The 18825-nt window shown below is 38.2% G+C and overlaps 1 protein-coding gene across 1 annotated transcript in view; it reads left to right on the forward strand.

The window, feature by feature from the left end:
• The window catches only part of LOC135106742 (RAC serine/threonine-protein kinase-like), a 181323-nt gene that overhangs the window by 111021 nt on the left and 51477 nt on the right, over positions 1-18825 (forward strand). The window contains exons 9-10 of the mRNA XM_064016010.1: positions 3614-3751; positions 9209-9373. Coding sequence (XP_063872080.1) covers positions 3614-3751; positions 9209-9373 — 303 coding nt within the window. The remainder of the gene's footprint in view (positions 1-3613; positions 3752-9208; positions 9374-18825) is intronic.

Below are 18825 nucleotides of genomic sequence, written 5' to 3' on the forward strand. Positions count from 1 at the left end.
TTCATAACCTTGTTGGCCTCAAGTCTGTCTACCAACATCTACCTTTCATTCTTGCTGGAAGTTTGTCTACATTCAGCCTGTTCCTTAAAAGGATGACTGCCCTAATCATTCAAACTACCATTTTAAAATTTTTTAATCTGTCCTCAGCAGGAAGATGTTTAAACATCTATCACTTCACAACCTTATATCTGATCGCCAGTATGAGTTCTGTTGAGGCTGCTGTAATGGTGATCTTCTGGCTTTCCTTTCTTGTAATTTGATCTTGGTTATCCTTTTTTCTAGGAATTTTCATGAAAGTTTTGCTGTTGCCTTAGACATATCAAAAGCTTTTGTAGAATCTTGCACAAAGTTTTGATTTCCAAACTATCCTCCTATGGTTTCTATCCTTCTCTCTGTAACTTCATCTGGAGTTTAATTTCTGGCTGTTTTATTGCTGTTGTGGTAGGTGGTCAATGTTCTTTTTCTAAGTCTATTAACAGTGGTGTTCCTCAGGATTCCACCCTATCACCCACTCTCTTCCTATTATTCATCAAAGATCTTTTAAACCAAACTTATTGTCCTATCCACTCCTATGCTGATGATACCACTCTACACTTTTCTATGTCTTTTCATAGACATTTAACCTTTCAGGAATTAAACAGCTCATACAGGGAAGGTGCAAAATGCCTGACTTCTGATCTCTCTCTAAAATTTTTGATTGGGGCAGGGCAAGTTCAATGCCTCAAAAACTTAATTCCTCCATTTATCAACTTGACACAATCTTCCAGATAATTATTGTGTCTTCTTCAGTGACACTCATCTGTCCCCCTCTTATATACTGAACATCCTCCAAACATCCTTGGTCTATCCTTTACTTATATTCTAAACTGGAAACCTCACATCTCATCTCTAGCTGAAGCAGCTTCTATGAAGTTAGGTGTTCTGTGTCATCTCTTCCAGTTTTTCTTGTCCCTCCCCTAAATCCAGCTGCTAACTCTGTACAGGGGCCTTATCTGTCCATGTATGGAGTATGCTTCACATGTATGGGGGGGTTCCACTCACACCATTATTTTAGACAGGGTGGAATGAAAAGCTTTTCATCTTATCAACTCCCTTTCTTTAACTGACTGTCTTCAACCTTTCTCTCATCACCATAGTGTTGCATCACTTGCTATCTTCTACCACTATTTTGATGCTAATTGGTCTTCTAATCTTGCTAACTGCATGCCTCCCCTCCTTCCATGGTCTTGCAGCACAAGACTTTCTTCTTTCTCTCACCCCTATTTTGTCCGTCTCTCTAATGCAAGAGTTAACTAGTTTTCTCAATCGTTCATCATTTTTTCTTTTAAACTCTGGAACTTCTTGCCAGCTTTTCTATATCCTCCTTTCTATGACTTCAACTCTTTGAATAAGGAAGCATGTGAAATGTGAATAAGGAAGCATGTGAAATATGTATACTATACATAGTATGCACATATTTATTTTTACTCTTTGAGGACATGTATATAATTGCAGTAATTTTTTACTGATTGGTATTTCTCACATTTGTTATTGTTGTTCCATGCACCTGCACAACCATGCAGTAATTTTTTACTGATTGGTATTGCTCACATTTGTTATTGTTGTTCCATGCACCTGCACAACCAGAAGTTGTCCATGTTCCTGCTGACCCTTATTTATGGGCACATCTCTCCTATGCAGTCACCTGTTGCCTCTACCATGAAGCACATGCTTTATAATACTGTATATTTTGGTGGATAAGACTGCCTTCAGATAAGACGACCCCCAAATTTTAGTTTTAATTTAATGATAATGGTTTTAGCTGATATCTGTGGTATAAGATGACACTCAAACTACCAAACCATCTGTGGTGAAGTTTAGGTCAGTGAGTACCAGACAGCTGAGACAGTAATATACCAGTACAATGAATAAAATACCTCGAATGTATAATCAGTAATAAGGTATCATCTTCTTCATGCACAATACTAAACCTAAACCAAAGTTCCTACCAGGTCTTTTTGTACATTTTCATGCAAAAGGATGAATGGATGAAGATAGTCTAAAATTATGTGCAGTACGATCAGTTTTCACAAACATAAACAAACCATTGTCTTGCACTGCCTGTGTGTGTCAGGCCATTGGCTGCAATCCTCTTCTATATATCATGTTTCTTTTGATTAGATACACCAACATTCTTGAATTTTTTTTTTCAGTATATGGACTTCCCTATACAACATTGCAAGCTGGAGAGATTCATCAACTCCCCAGTTTGCTTTCCTTTACTGCTTTGCTTGGGGTTCCATGCCTTGAAGACCTTTATATAGTTTCTTCTTCAGCTTTGGGAAAAAGTGGGGAATATTCACACAGCCTCTTGCTTTGTTTGTTTGTATACAATGCTGGCAGAATGTTGCAGTTGTACTACATTAAATTTTTGTTGACACACTTTTCAATGGGAATGTTTCTGTGCATTTTCTCAAAATGGATTCCTATTTTACTGTTTAACTTTCCCAAGAGTCATAATATAAGCTTGTTGTTTATTTACAATGGTATTTTGCGTAAAACTTTACGGTCATTGTTTTTGTATTTGGCGTATAGGGTAACTCAGTTTTTTTTTTAGGATGATTCAGGTGTCATCTTATACACTGAAATATATGCCATATTATCATATGAAATGAGGAAATTTGACATTTGTCTCCCTACACTATGAGGATTGATCCAACACCTGCACATAGAGATCACATATGAATCACATTGAAGAAAAAATGTCATTATGTGTATTGGGGCAGATGCAAGACAAAGAGAGAGAGGGAGAAAGGTACAAAAATCTCTGTAAGTAAGCATTTGTGACAGAAATGTCATCAGAGAAACTCATCTTGGAATTTGTTGTACATGTATGTAATACTGCATAGTACCATTTTTCATATCAATGTCTAGTAAATGACAACAATCAATAGGACATGTGCATTATCTGGACAAATGTAATATCCAGACATGCTGTTCATAAATCAAGATACATATTGGAGAGATAACTGTACTTGAAAATTTCTGTTAGTCATCATCTTCATCTCTTACCTCCTTATACTTTCACATAATTCACAAGCCTTTCTCTCACTCTTTCTCCACTTACACCTGCCCCCCCTTCCACTCATCCCTCCAAACTCACAATTACCTTTCTTTTTAATTTTTGTTTTGAAGAGAAGTAACACATCCATCTCTTTCATATCTTTATAGATGAAACACACATGTATAGAATACATACCAGTTGATTTACCCAACACTTGGCTTTTGGATACAGTCTTATTATTCACCATTATAATATAAAAGCTCACTGAAAGGGAGGAGGCAAGGCCTGAAACTCTATCATTTAGAATGAATTTTCACATACAAAAAATATACTGAAAGGATCTTTTTTTTATTCCTTAGTAATTCTTATTTTTTCATAGACTTGTTCTTGGATACCACTTCAGCTGTAAGGAAAATGCAAATTACATATAAATTTATCTCACAGATTTATTTGCTTTCTTTTGCAGGATTTTTTTTTTTTTCTTTACTTTGAAAAGGGGTAAACTGAAGCCCTTTCTAAACAATATGCATTTTAAAATTCTTCCATTACCCAAACTTTTTACTTTTGCAGGTGCTTGGAGAAAATGATTATGGGCGAAGTGTTGACTGGTGGGGCTATGGAGTGTGCCTGTATGAGATGATGGTTGGCCGCCTTCCATTCTACGATAAAGACCATGACAAGCTATTCCAGCTCATTGTTTGTGAAGATGTAAGATCATTTTCATTTCTTTGACATGATTTCTTTTCTTCATTTACAAATACTTAATATTTGTAAACAAATTTATTTCTTAAAGACAAAGTCACTTTTAACAAAAACATTATAATATTTTTATTTTGTATTTGCTATTTTAAGTTCTACAAGCCTGCTAAACTTGAGGTGCTGGTTCAGGGTTTCTGAGTGGTGAGGATGGCATTAAGAGTCATGATAGAATAAAGGCCCGTCCAGATGATTGGATATTGCCTGTGTGCACAAGCAAGCAGTTTGCCTGTTAACTTTTTTTTTTTTTTTTTTTTTTTTTTTTTTTTTTTTTTTTTGTAGGAAGGAAATTGACCAAGGGCAACAAAAATCCAATGAAAAAAAAAAGCCCACTAAGATGCCAGTTCCAGAAAAGGGTCCAAAGTGGCAGTCAAAAATTGAAGGATAAGTGTCTTGAAACCTCCCTCTTGAAGGAATTTTCATAGGAAGGTGCAAATACAGAAGCAGGCAGGGAGTTCCAGAGTTTACCAGAGAAAGGGATGAATGATTGAGAATACTGGTTGACCCTTGCATTAGAGAGGTGGACAGAATAGGGGTGAGAGAAAGAAGAAAATCTTATACAGTGAGGTCATGGGAGGAGGGGAGGCATGCAGTTAGCAAGATCTGAAGAGCAGTCAGCATGAAAATACCGGTAGAAGACAGCTAGAGATGCAACATTGCGTTGATGAGAGAGAGGCTTAAGATAGTCAGTTAGAGGACAGGAATTGATGAGACAAAAAGCTTTTGATTCCACCCTGCCTAGAAGAGCGGTATGAGTGAAACCTCCCCAGACATGTGAAGCATACTCCATACATGGATGGATAAGGCCCCTGTAAAGAGTTAGCAGCTGGGGGGGTGAGAAAAACTGGCAGAGACATCTCAGAATGCCTAACTTCATAGCAGCTGTTTTAGCTAGAGATGAGATGTGAAGTTTCCAGTTTAGATTATAAGTAAAGGACAGACCGAGGATGTTCAGTGTAGAAGAGGAGGACAGGTGAGTGTCACTGAAGAAGAGGGGATAGTTGTCTGGAAGTTTGTGTCAAGCTGATAGATGGAGGAATTGAGTTTTGAGGCATTGAACAATACCTAGTTTGCTCTGCCCCAATCAGAAATTTTAGAAAGATCAGAAGTCAAGCATTCTGTGGCTTCCCTGTGTGAAATGTTTACTTCCTGAAGGGTTGGACATCTATGAAAAGACATGGAAAAGTGCAGGGTGGTATTATCAGCATAGGAGTGGATAGGACAAGAAGTTTGATTTAGAAGGTCATTGATGAATAATAAGAAGAGAGTAGGTGACAGGACAGAACCCTGAGGAACACCACTGTTAATAGAGTTAGGAGAAGGACAGTGACTGTCTACCACAGCAGCAATAGAACAGCCAAAAAGGAAACTTGAGATGAAGGATAGAAGCCATAGGAGGGTAGTTTGGAAATCAAAGCTTTGTGCCAGCCTCTATCAAAACTTTTGATATATCCAAGGCAACAGCAAAAGTTTCACCAAAATCTCTACAAGAGGATGAACAAGACTCACTAAGGAAAGCCAGAAGATCACCAGTAGAGCATCCTTGACAGAACCCATATTGGCAATCAGATAGAAGATTGTGAAGTGTCAGATGTTTAAGAATCTTCCTGTTGAGGATAGATTCAAAAACTTTAGACAGGCAGGAAATTAAATCAATAGGACAGTAGTTTGAGGGATTAGAATAGTCACCCTTTTTTAGGAACAGGTTGAATGTAGGCAAACTTCCAGCAAGAAGGAAAGGTAGATGTTAACAGACAGAGCTGAAAGAGTTCGACTAGGCAAGGTGCAAGCATGGAGGCACAGTTTCGGAAAACAATAGGAGGGACCCCATCAGGTCCGTAAGCCTTCCAAGGATTTAGGTCAGTGAGGGCATGGAAAACATCATTGCAAAGAATTTTAATAGATAGCATGAAGTAGTCAGAGGGTGGAGGAGAGGGAGGAACAAGCCCTGAATCATCCAACATAGAGTTTTTAGCAAAGGTTTGAGCGAAGAGTTCAGCTTTAGAAATAGATGTGATAGCAGTGGTGTCATCTGGTTGAAATAAAGGAGGGAAAGAAGAAGAAGCAAAGTTATTGGAGATATTTTTGGCTAGATGCCAGAAATCACTAGGAGAGTTAGATCTTGAAAGATTTTGACACTGTTAATGAAGGAGTTTTTGGTTAGTTGGAGAACAGACTTGGCATGGTTCTAGGCATAAATATAAAGTGCTCGTTCCCGTTAAAACACAGGCAAAGTGCCTGTGTTAGTTGTTTAGCAAAATCACCAGACACTGCCCATAGCTGGTAGTATGACATTGCTACCAGACACACGAGGCTTCCTATGGAGGCAAGGGGTAGAGGTTGTCATTGTTCACTCTAGTGTTTGACAGACATGTCTGTCTCTGTTCCCACTATGGATTAGTGGTTGAGACCCCTTAATCTACGTTTGATAGAACTTTATCTGCAACACTCTTGCCTTTGGAATGTAAAATTGGTATCCTGCTTGCTTATATAGGAGGTCACTTTGTCTAGAAGAGCATGGAATGTATTCAGATCCATTCTCATGTAGTTTATGAAGTAATTTCTATTTCCAGCTTCTAATTCACATCTCATGACTTCCTAATTTTCTTTTTAATTAGCCAGTCTTTGCACCATTTGTCTTTTTGCATGTTTTTTTTTTCTTTTTCACACACATAGCAATTATTATGCTATATAGTGCTTTCTTCCAATTCTTGGTGGCCAGCATACTGGTAGTTATTGTACTGCAAACAGTCTGCAGGTCCTGCCTGAACTACCTCACACTCTGGCTGTGTCTGGGTTTGACTGGCCCAGCTCGGCACCATGTGGACAACACTACAGTTGTGACTGTGGACTTTGCTTATTTGCAGGCAGCGCTCGATCATCTGGACAGGCCTTAAGGGTCAAAGGAGAAAGACAAAAGAACACTTATCCACTGTCTTTACTGACCTTGTAGTTTGATTTTTTAACCTTAATTTTTTACAATTTTTAAAAAGATACTGCATACAAGTAAACTATATTAATTGAAAACCAATAAACTTGGTACAAGAGAGTGATTATTCAGAAAACCACTCTTCATCCTGTATTTACAAGAAAATATAATGAAACACTCCTTGTCATTTGAAGGACATCAAAACATTACAAAATGCAGCATACTTTCAGCTTTGGCCTTCCTCTCCCTTCACTGATCAACCTGATGAACTAGCCTTTAACTTTGCTATCCTCTATGGCCTACAACAATCATGCAATCATGCAACACCATACTCATATTCCTCATCATCTTGGAGATATGCCCAACATTCTTGACACTTTTCTAACCTCTAATCCTTCTGCTTATGCTGTCACTCTGTCTTCTCCATTGGGCTCCCCAATCACAACCTCATATCTGTATCTTGTCCTATCGCTCCAGTCCCTCCTCAGGATGCCGAAAAGTGGAGATGCCTCTGGTATTTCACCTCTGCTAATTAGGGACACCTGATAGAGTATTATTCTGATTGTCCTTGGAATGACTACTGCCTTCATCAGAGACATGTCTATGTGTGCTGAGCACAACAGCGACAATAATGTCTGGCATGGAGATGTACATTCCTCACTCTTTCTCTTGCCTTAAACCTTCCAAACCTTGGTTTAACATGGCCTCTTCTCATACTATACATAATAGAAAGGCAGCCTGTGAAAAGTACTTACACCTTTCATCACCAGAATCTCATGTACTTTATATTTCTAACCAGAATCATGCCAAGTCTGTTCTTCAACTAGCCAAAAATTCCATCTTCCAAGATCTAACTCTGCTTGTGACTTCTGGCATTTATCCAAAAACATCTCCAATAACTTTTCAGAATTCTTCATCTTTCCCTCCTCTATTTCAACCTCATGTTACCACTGCCACCTCATCCATCTCCAGAGCTGAACTATTCACTCAAACCTTTGCTAAAAACACTACCTTGGATGATTCAGGGCTTGTTCCTCCCTCTCCTCCATCCTCTGATTACTTCATGCAACCCATTAAGATCCTTCACAGTGATGTTTTCATGCCCTCCCTGGCCTTAACTCTTGGAAGGCTTATGGACCTGATGGGATCCCTTATATTGTTTTCTGAAACTTCCTCCATCATTGCATCTTGCTTACTCAAACTCTTCCAACTCTGTCTCTCAACATCTACCTTGCCTTCTTGCTGGAAGTTTGCCTACATTCAGCCTGTTCCTGAAAAAGGGTGACCACTCTTACCCCTCAAGCTACTATTATATTGCTTTAATTTCCTGCCTCTCTAAGGTTTTTTAATCTATCATCAACAGAAAGATTCTTAAACATCCATCACTTCACAATCTTTGGTCTGATCACCAGTATGGGTTCCTTCATGGCTGCTACTGGTGATCCAGCTTTCCTTACTGAGTCTTGGTCATCCTATTTTAGGGATTTTGGTGAAACTTTTGTTGTTGTCTTATATATATCAAAAGCTTTTGATAGAGTCTGGTACAAAGCTTTGATTTCCAAAATATCCTTCTATGGCTTCTATCCTTCTTTCTAACTTCATCTCAAGTTTCCTTTCTGATTGTGTTTTTGCTCCTGTGGTAGACAGTCACTGTTCTTCTTCTATGTCTATTAATAGTGGTGTTCCTCAAGGTTCTGTCCTGTCACCCACTCTTTTTACATGTATGAGGAGGTTCCACTCATACTTCTTCTTTGGATAAAGTTGAATCAAAAGCTTTTTGTCCTATCAACTCTGCTCTTCTAGCTAACTGTCTTCATCCTCTCTCCCATTGCTGTAATGTTTCATCTCTTGCTATCATCTATTGCTATTTTCATGCTAACTGCCCTTCTGATCTTGCTAACTACATGCCTCCCCTTTTCCTGTGGCCTCGCTGCACAAGATTTTCCACTTTCCCTCACTCCTACTCTGTCCACATCTGTGATGCAAGATTTAATCCATGCTGTCATTTATTTTTTTCCCTTTTATGGTGAACTCTAAAACTCCCTGCCAGCTTCTGTATTTCCCCCTTCCTATGACTTGAACTCTTTCAAGAGGGAGGTTTCAAGACACTTATCCTCCAATTTTTGACAATTGTTTTTGACTCTGTTTGGGGACTGGCACCTTAGTGGGCATTTTTTCTTCTAGTTTTGTTGCCTTGGGCCAGTGTGCCTCCTACATAAAAAAAAGTGCATGTGTATTCTATAGTGAATGGAATTTAAGACCTAATCATCTTAATTCTAGTATACCTAATTTTATGTGTTCATTGATTATGTTATCTCTCTCTCTCTCTCTCTCTCTCTCTCTCTCTCTCTCTCTCTCTCTCCTCTCTCTCTCTCTCTCTCTCTCTCTCTCTCTCTCTCTCTCTCTCTCTCTCTCTCTCTCTCTCTCTCTCTCTCTCTCTCTCTCTCTCTCTCTCTCTCTCCAAAATATTTTCTTCTCAGGTTCGTTTTCCAAAGACCATCTCACAGGAAGCCCGGGATCTCCTCAAGGGTCTGCTGCACAAGGACCCCAACAAGCGCCTTGGAGGAGGGCCAGGTGATGCCAAAGAAGTACAAGCCCATCCATTCTACATTACCATCAACTGGAAACTTTTAGAGGAGAAGAAAGTAAGATATATAAGTTTTCCTATTGATAGATGCATAAGTGACCAAAGAATAATGGCATGGCATTTCTTAAAATGAATGCCATTAAATTATATATTTTTATCAGGTCTTAAAAAAATGTAGTCTTAACCCTATTGTCTGTGGCTTTCCTGGATTTTTGTTCTTCCCAACTGGGAGTTCGTGTATTAATTACAAGTAAACATCACTGGATAAACAATATTCTATGGATGCAACAAAAGGCTCCAACATAACCAGTTACCTATAGTGTAGTACATATTATTACATGCAGTGTTGGCCACGACCATTCCTTACACCATTGCTCATATCTGCTTTCTCCACATCACTATCAGCATTTCATATTAGATGGATATGTTCTGCAAATGCACACATGCACGCACATATGATAGAGAGTAGTATGTAGCACACACACACACATAAACATATGAAGAAATTAAATAAGAGTCATTGTTTGGGAGATATTAAGAAATACAGCTTTCCGCATCGAACGGTTGAAATATGGAATAACTTAAAAGAAGAGGTGGTTGCGGCAAAGAGTGTGCACATGTTTAAAGAGAGATTGGACAAATTCGGGTATGGAGACAGGACTAATTGAGCTTTGGCTCGGACCCTGTACTATACAACTTGGTAAATACAACTAGGTAAATACACTGTGCGACAGCCATGGCAGCCACCCTTGAATGATATTATGCAGAAGAGATGAAGCTGGACATTATATGGTTATGTCTGGTTTCATCAAGCTACCAGATGATGACTAGGAAAACTGAACTTAACATTGAGTTAAAAAAACATTGCTGCATCTCTAGAGTATAAATTGGCTACAGTAGACTATGCATGAAATATGAAAAATAAATAAATAAATAAATAAAAGTAAGTAAGCATTTTCTTTCCGTTTCTTCAACTTCTTATTGTTCTTGTAATGTTGCTGGCATTGAATTATCAGTCACTGTCTCAGAATCAGCACATTTTGTTATTTTTTGTACATGACAACAATACAAAAAATATGCAGGTGCTGATGAGTAACAATAACGTAAAGCTTGCCTGTGTAACAGTGAAGTGCAGGGAGACAAGGAGAGCAATGATTTCCTTTTGAACTGGTAATTCAAACATGTTTTTGATTATCAGCAATGTCTTGTGAACACCACAGTAGGCATAGTTTTCCTAAATATCATTGTGGAAGTTTGATAATATCTACTGATGTGAGCAGTGGCTTCACCTTCCATCAAGGTGGAAGCTTGAGGTTGCACCCTGTATTTTTATAGTATGTAGCACACACACACACACACACACACACACACACACACACACACACACACACACACACACACATTGTGAAAGATTGGTGAAAGATGAATGGATGCATTACCTAGAAGGAAATGAAGTGATAATAAAGCAACAATTTGGATTTAGGAGAGGGAGATCGTGTGTTACAAACTTACTGAGTTTTTATTCTAGAGTGGTGGATATAATGTAAGAAAGAGATGGATGGGGAGATTGTATATTTAGACCTGAAGAAGGCCTTTGATAAAGTGCCACACAGGAAATTGTTGTGGAAGTTGAAGCATAATGGTGGGCTAAGGGGGGGCCTGCTAAGATGGATGGAAAATTTCTTGACAAACAGAGAAATGAGAACGATGGTGAAAGATAAAAAATCATCATGGAGGGAAGTCATAAGTGGAGTATCCCAAGGCTCAGTACTTGCACAAGTCATGTTTGCAGTTTATATAAATGATATGATAGAGAGTGTGAACAGCTACATGAGCCTTTTTGTGGATGATGCAAAGTTGCTGAAGAAAGTTGGGAGTGCAGAGGATTGTGGAACATTACAAGAAGACCTGAACAAGATATCAGAGTGGAGTTATAGATGGGAAATGGAACTTAATTTAAAGAAGTGTAAAGTAATAGAATTTGGAAAAAGTACAAGAAGAGTAAAAGGAAATTATGTGTTGAATGGTGTAAGGTTGAGTGGAGCAGAAGAGGAAAAGGATCTCGGTGTTACAGTGACTGGGAACCTGACCCTGGAGAGACACATTAGCAAAATTACAGGAGAAACCTATAACTTGTTGAGAAGAATAAGGCAGGCCTTTGCATATATACATGAAGACATGTTCAGGAAGATGATCATGTTGCTGATAAGACCTAGACTAGAATATGCAGCAGTAGTGTGGTTGCCATACAAGAAAAAGGATATAAGGAAGTTGGAGAGAGCTCAGAGAGCAGCTACAAAGATGGTACCAAGTATCAGGGACATGTCATTTGAAGAGAGACTGGCAAGGATACATCAACCAACGTTGGAAAAGAGGAGAGAAAGGGGAGACTTGATTGCGATATATAAAACATATGAGGGAGTAGAGGAGGTGGACCGGAGCAACTTAATGGTCTGGGATACATGGACACTAGAGGACATGGAAAGAGGCTGAAGAGGAGTGCTTGTAGAAGAGATGTCAAAAAGTAGTTTCCCATATAGAAGTATTGATGTATGGAACAGTCTGGATGAGGAGATAGTAAATGCAGAAAGTATACATGGATTCAAGGCTAAGTTGGATATTAAAAGATATGGAGATGGGACAGCACAAGCATAGCTCTTTTCCCATAAAACACAACTAGGTAAACACAAGGTAAACACGCACATGAGAGTAACAGATGGAGTGCAAGGGAGGGATGGATGGGTTGATGCAGTATACCTAGATCTCAAAAAAATCATTCGATAAAGTTCCCCACAAAAGTCTAATGTGGAAGCTAGAGAATGGAGAAGGACTAAAGGAAGCAACAGTGAAGTGGATGGAGGATTATTTACAAGGGAGGGAAATGAGAACAGTAATCAGAGACACTAAATCAAGTTGGCACGAAATGACAAGTTAGGTACTGCAAGGATCTGTGTTGCCACCAGTTATGTTTCAAATATATGTAAATGATATGACAGAGGATCCAAATAGTTATATAAACCTATTTGGTGATGATATTAGAAAATAATGAAAGTAATAAATTATGAAAATGACTGCAAGGGATTACAAAAGGATATTGACAAGATACATGCATGGAGCCAAAGATGGAAACTAGATTTTAATGCCAGAAAATGCCACATGTTGCAAATAGGAAAAATTAAAAAAGAGAGCTTCGTGGAAGTACAAAATGGGAGGAGAAATAATAATGAAAAATAATGAAGAAGATTTGGGAGTAATGATTCAGGACACACTATCATCTGAAAGGGACATAAATGGGATATTTAGCTGTACATACAGCTTGTTAACAAACATTAGGGTGTCATTTAACTACATAGATAAAAGAAATGATGAAGAAAATCATAAACATGATACGTCCAAAATTGGAATACACAGTAGTAGTTTGGGCTCCACATAGAAAAAAAAGATATACAGAAACTGGAAAGAGTACAGAGGATAGCAACAAAGATGGTACTAGGATTGAAAGACTTAAGCTATCAAGAAAGACTTGAAGAGATGGGATTATCAACACTACAAGAGAGAAGAGAAAGAGGAGACCTGATAACAGTGTACAAATTAGTAAACAATATAGAAAGAATAGACAGAAATGACTTTGTACCATAGAAGGAGGAGGGAGAGAGACAGACGAGGGGGGCATGGGAAGAAAATAAAGAAGAGTGGATGTTCAAGCGACATCAAGAAATACAGCTTCCTGTATAGAACTATTAAAATCTGGAATGATTTCAAGGAAGAGGTGGTTGTGGCAAACAGTGTACACATGTACAAAGAGAAACTGGATAAATATTGTTATGGAGAAAGGACAAAATGAGCTTTGGCTCGTGCCCTGTACAATAAAGCTAGGTAAACAACTAGGTAAATACACACACACACACATACACACATTATTACTATTATTATTATTATTATTATTATTATTATTGTTGTTGTTGTTGTTGTTGTTGTTGTTGTTGTTGTCATTGTTGTTACTGTTGTTATTTCAATAGATAATGTTAGAGAGAGAAAGAGAGAGAGAGAGAGAGTATTATGAACCTGCAGGTAGATGTTATGTATACTACTGTGGGTTTGTAATGGATGAATACCTGCTTGCTTAACTAAGTGAGTTTTAGCCACAGTGAAAAAAAGTGTTACCAGGAGCTGGGCCAGGGACCCAACTCACATGTATCACACCAAACACCTTCCCCAAATTCCGCCCTTTTGAAAGTGATTTCATTTAGCAGCTAGATTTTAATGCAAAAACAGGCAACAGTAAAATTATAGTTCAAAAGTAATTATTCATAATGGTAAGAAAAACAACTGAAATTCATATGAGATGATAAAGTCAATGACTACTTCTATAATTTTGCAGAAACTGTTATGATTTGAAGCCATTTAGATATCAAAATAAATTTTGAAATGGATGTTTCTTGTAAGTCAAATGTTTTTTATTTTTTTTTATTTAATTCTCTCTCTCTCTCTCTCTCTCTCTCTCTCTCTCTCTCTCTCTCTCTCTCTCTCTCTCTCTCTCTCTCTCTCTCTCTCTCTCTCTCTCTCTCTCTCTCTCTCTCTCTCTGCATAATATATATATATATATATATATATATATATATATATATATATATATATATATATATATATATATATATATATATATATATATATATATACATATATATATATACATATATATATATATATATATATATATATATATATATATATATATATATATATATATATATATATATATATATATATATATTCATTACTGTAAAATTTTACATATTTACTTATATCTTTATCAAGAAAGCAAACCTTAGTTTTACAGAAACACATTATCACAGTGCCTGGCTGTGATAAGTGGACAACGACATTTCTGAGCTGCTGTAGTACAAGCTGCCATGATTACAATGAGGGGAATGGCAACTGTTTGCAGATAGATGTAGGGATGGGAGGTTTGATTCCTCATCCAATGTAGAATCCTGTGATCTCATGAGCTTCCCTAGGTGTAATCCTGCTTACGGTAGTTTTGTCAGTCAGTGTCAGCGAACGCATGAACATTAGTTCTACATACAAACAAATGGGTAACAAACCCATATACAGTATTTTCTAACAAGGAATTCCATCCCCTGATTAGCAAAGAGCACAGAAAACGGGCAATTGTAAGAAAGAAGCTCAGTGAATAAAGCTTGATTCACTATTTACTCAAAGTCAGGTAACTGGGTATATCACAGAATTTTCCTATTTGAGTAGCCTTCTTAGTGGAAATTGAACACCAACACAAAGTTACGAGCATTGTTAGATGGGATTCAGAAGTTCTACTGTATGGGTTCACCCTACATACCACATCCCCTTCTCAGCAAATAATACTATAATAAAACCTTTATAATTATTACCTATATAATATGTCCTTATAGCATTTTTTTTTTTTTTTTTTTATGTAGGAAGGACACTGGCCAAGGGCAACAAAAATCCAATAAAAAAATATGCCCACTGAAATGCTAATCCCATAAAAGGGTCAAAGCAGTGGTCAAAAATTGATGAATAAGAGTCTTGAAACCTCCCTCTTGAAGGAATTCAAATCATAGGAAGGTGGAAATACAGAAGCAGGCAGGGAGTTCCAGAGTTTACCAGAGAAGGGGATGAATGATTGAGAATACTGGTTAACTCTTGCGTTAGAGAGGTGGACAGAATAGGGGTGAGAGAAAGAAGAAAGTCTTGTGCAGCGAGGCCACGGGAGGAGGGGAGGCATGCAGTTAGCAAGATCAGAAGAGCAGTTACCATGAAAATAGCGGTAAAAGACAGCTAGATATGCAACATTGCGGCGGTGAGAGAGAGGCTGAAGACAGTCAGTTAGAGGAGAGGAGTCGATGAGACAAAAAGCTTTTGATTCCACCCTGTCTAGTAGAGCAGTATGAAGCAGTATGAGTGGAACCCCCTCCAGACATGTGAAGCATACTCCATACATGGACGGATAAGGCCCTTGTACAGAGTTAGCAGCTGGGGGGGGGGGGAGAAAAACTGGCGGAGACGTCTCAGAACACCTAACTTCATAGAAGCTGTTTTAGCTAGAGATGAGATGTGAAGTTTCCAGTTTAGATTATAAGTAAAGGACAGACCGAGGATGTTCAGTGTAGAAGAGGAGGACAGTTGAGTGTCATTGAAGAAGAGGGGATAGTTGTCTGGAAGGTTGTGTCAAGTTGATAGATGGAGGAATTGAGTTTTTGAGGCATTAAACAATACCAAGTTTGCTCTGCCCCAATCAGAAATTTTAGAAAGATCAGAAGTCAAGCATTCTGTGGCTTACCTGCGTGATATGTTTACCTCCTGAAGGGTTGGACGTCTATGAAAAGACGTGGAAAAGTGCAGGGTGGTATCATCAGCATAGGAGTGGATAGGACAATAAGTTTGGTTTAGAAGATCATTAATGAATAACAAGAAGAGAGTGGGTGACAGGACAGAACCCTGAGGAGCACCACTGTTAATAGATATAGGAGAAGAACAGTGACCGTCTACCACAGCAGCAATAGAATGGTCAGAAAGGAAACTTGAGATGAAGTTACAGAGAGAAGAATAGAAACCATAGGAGGGTTGTTTGGAAATCAAAGCTTTGTGCCAAACTCTATCAAAAGCTTTTGATATGTCCAAGGCAACAGCAAAAGTTTCACCAAAATCTCTAAAAGATGATTAAGACTCAGTAAGGAAAGCCAGAAGATCACCAGTAGAGTGGCCTTGACAGAACCCATACTGGCGATCAGATAGAAGGTTGTGAAGTGATAGATGTTTAAGAATCTTCCTGTTGAGGATAGATTCAAAAACTTTAGATAGGCAGGAAATTAAAGTAGTAGGACAGTAGTTTGGGATTAGAACGGTCACCCTTTTTAGGAACAGGTTGAATGTAGGCAAACTTCCAGCATGAAGGAAAGGTAGATGTTGACAGACAGAGCTGAAAGAGCTTGGCTAGGCAAGGTGCAAGCACAGAGGCACAGTTTCGGAGAATAATAGGAAGGACCCCCATCAGGTCCATAAGCCTTCCGAGGGTTTAGACCAGCAAGGGCATGGAAAACATCATTGTGAAGAATTTTAGGTGGTATGAAGTAGTCAGAGGATGGAGAAGAGGGAGGAACAAGCCCTGAATCATCTAAGGTTGAATTTTTAGCAAAGGTTTGAGTGAAGAGTTCAGCTTTAGAAATAGATGTGATAGCAGTGGTGCCATCTGGTTGAAATAAAGGAGGGAAAGAAGAAGAAGCAAATTTATTGGAGATATTTTTGACTAGATGCCAGAAGTCACGAGGGGAGTTAGATCTTGAAAGGTTTTGACACTTTCTCTTAATGAAGGAGTTTTTTTTGCTAGTTGGAGAACAGACTTGGCATGGTTCCGGGCAGAAATATAAAGTGCATGAGATTCTGGTGATGGAAGGCTTAAGTACCTTGGGCCACCTCTCTATCATATATAGCACGAGAACAAGCTTAAACCAAGGTTTAGAAGGTTTAGGACAAGAAAAAGAGTGAGGAATATACGCCTTCATGCCAGACACTATCACCTCTGTTATGCGTTCAGCACACAAAGACACAGAAGCAGTAGTCATTCCAAGGAAAATCATCAAAATACCTCCTCAGGTCCCCCCAACTAGCAGAGGCAAAACGCCAGAGGCACCTTTGCTTAGGGGGATCCTGAGGAGGGATTGGAGCAATAGGACAAGATAAAGATATGAGATTGTGATCAGAGGAACCCAATGGAGAAGAAAGGGTGACAGCATAAGCAGAAGGATTAGAGGTCAGGAAAAGGTCAAGAATGTTGGGCATATCTCCAAGATGGTCAGGAATACGAGTAGGATGTTGAACCAATTGCTCTAAGTCATTGAGGATAGCAAAGTTGTAGGCTAGTTCACCAGGATGATCAGTGAAGGGAGAGGAAAGCCAAAGGTGGTGGTGAATATTGCAGGCTAATAGCCTTTTGTCAGCAGATAAATCTATAATAAGTGTACTTTTACTTAAGTGATGTACACCTATATAACATTGCAGGCTGACAGCCTCTATCTGGAAATAAATCGATAACCTTTACATAAACTGCATGATATATCCATATAGCGTTGCAGGCTAATAGCCTGTGTCTACAAAGAAAAGTATAATGGATATATATATTTACATAAACTATATATACATTTTATACATAAAACATTGCAGGCTAATAGCCTCTGTCAGCAAATAAAAGTGTAATAAATATACCTTTACACTTGGCTACATAATATATCTATATAACAGTGCAGGCTAATGCTTTGTCTGCAAACAATACTAGGGCATTCCCTGCCCATAAGCAAGATTTAGTGTGCACTGTATGAAGATTTTTTCTCTGATCTATTATTTCAGTTCCTTCCTTAGTAAAATCATACAATTTAATGTGGCTGACTTTCTTGCACCATTATCCTTGGTAATTCCTAATATTATAGGGGGGACTGTACTGAGAAGCAATGTTTTTTCTTTTTTCTTACCATTACTTTTGGTGGGTACTACATGATAATTCAGTAATTTCTTCATTATCTTTAGTCCAGTACACCTGGTATGACCTCATAACTTCCAGTGACTGCCTTTATCTCTGGTGGTATGGCTTTTTCTCATGCAATCTTCAGTACCTATGCCAACAATACCTTGTGTTTGGAGGTACTGAAACAACTCTAGGCTGCTACACAGTCTGTCTGGACTACCACTAAGGTCTAGAAATTCTTGTATCTGACTTACAAGAACCTTCACTGTTGGAAGTGACCCACAAATGTAAGGGGGTCCAGGCTCTCCAGAAGGTTTACCTTCTGGAGAGCCAGGATGACAGTATTTCTGAAGCTGAATGGAATTCTTACTGCATTCACAAATTTATACAACAAGCCATATCGTTTAAGTCTACTCTTATTGTACTGCCTGATCAAGAAGTCATGTGGCTCCAACACTGAACAGGATTGGTCATTATTTTTTTTTTTTTTTAAGATCCCTAACAGCAGCAAACTGATCATGTAGCCATCTCTGATGTATGGTATCAATGTTGTCAAGTTAGGTTTGCACATAAAAATCCAAAATCAGATCACAGACGTTACTGCACCAAATACAGCATGACCAAATTGTTCCCTAAAAAGTGTTTTATATTTGTTTTGGTGTAATAACGCACATGCATACAACAAATAAAATAAAACTTTTCAATGCAATCTGTTACACTGTTGTGTGATGGAAGTTTATCATTATTTGAAGGTTTCTGAGAAATTTCTGCAGTTATACCTTCAATTTTCTGATTATTTGGTGCACAATATTATAAATCATATCAGATGCTATGAACAAGTCCCATGCCATTCTGAACTTACTGACCTTGCATCTCAAAAGAACTGGTCAGTGAAATAACTAGCCAGTTTCTTACTAATGTCTTGCTATTTCTCCATAGGAGCCACTTTTAATAGTTATGAAAAGTGCCTCCTACAGAGAAATAGCAAGACAGTAAAAAAGATTAGTTAATTC

The sequence above is a fragment of the Scylla paramamosain genome, chromosome 14 (assembly GCF_035594125.1).
Source record: "Scylla paramamosain isolate STU-SP2022 chromosome 14, ASM3559412v1, whole genome shotgun sequence".
Classification (NCBI taxonomy): domain Eukaryota; kingdom Metazoa; phylum Arthropoda; class Malacostraca; order Decapoda; family Portunidae; genus Scylla; species Scylla paramamosain.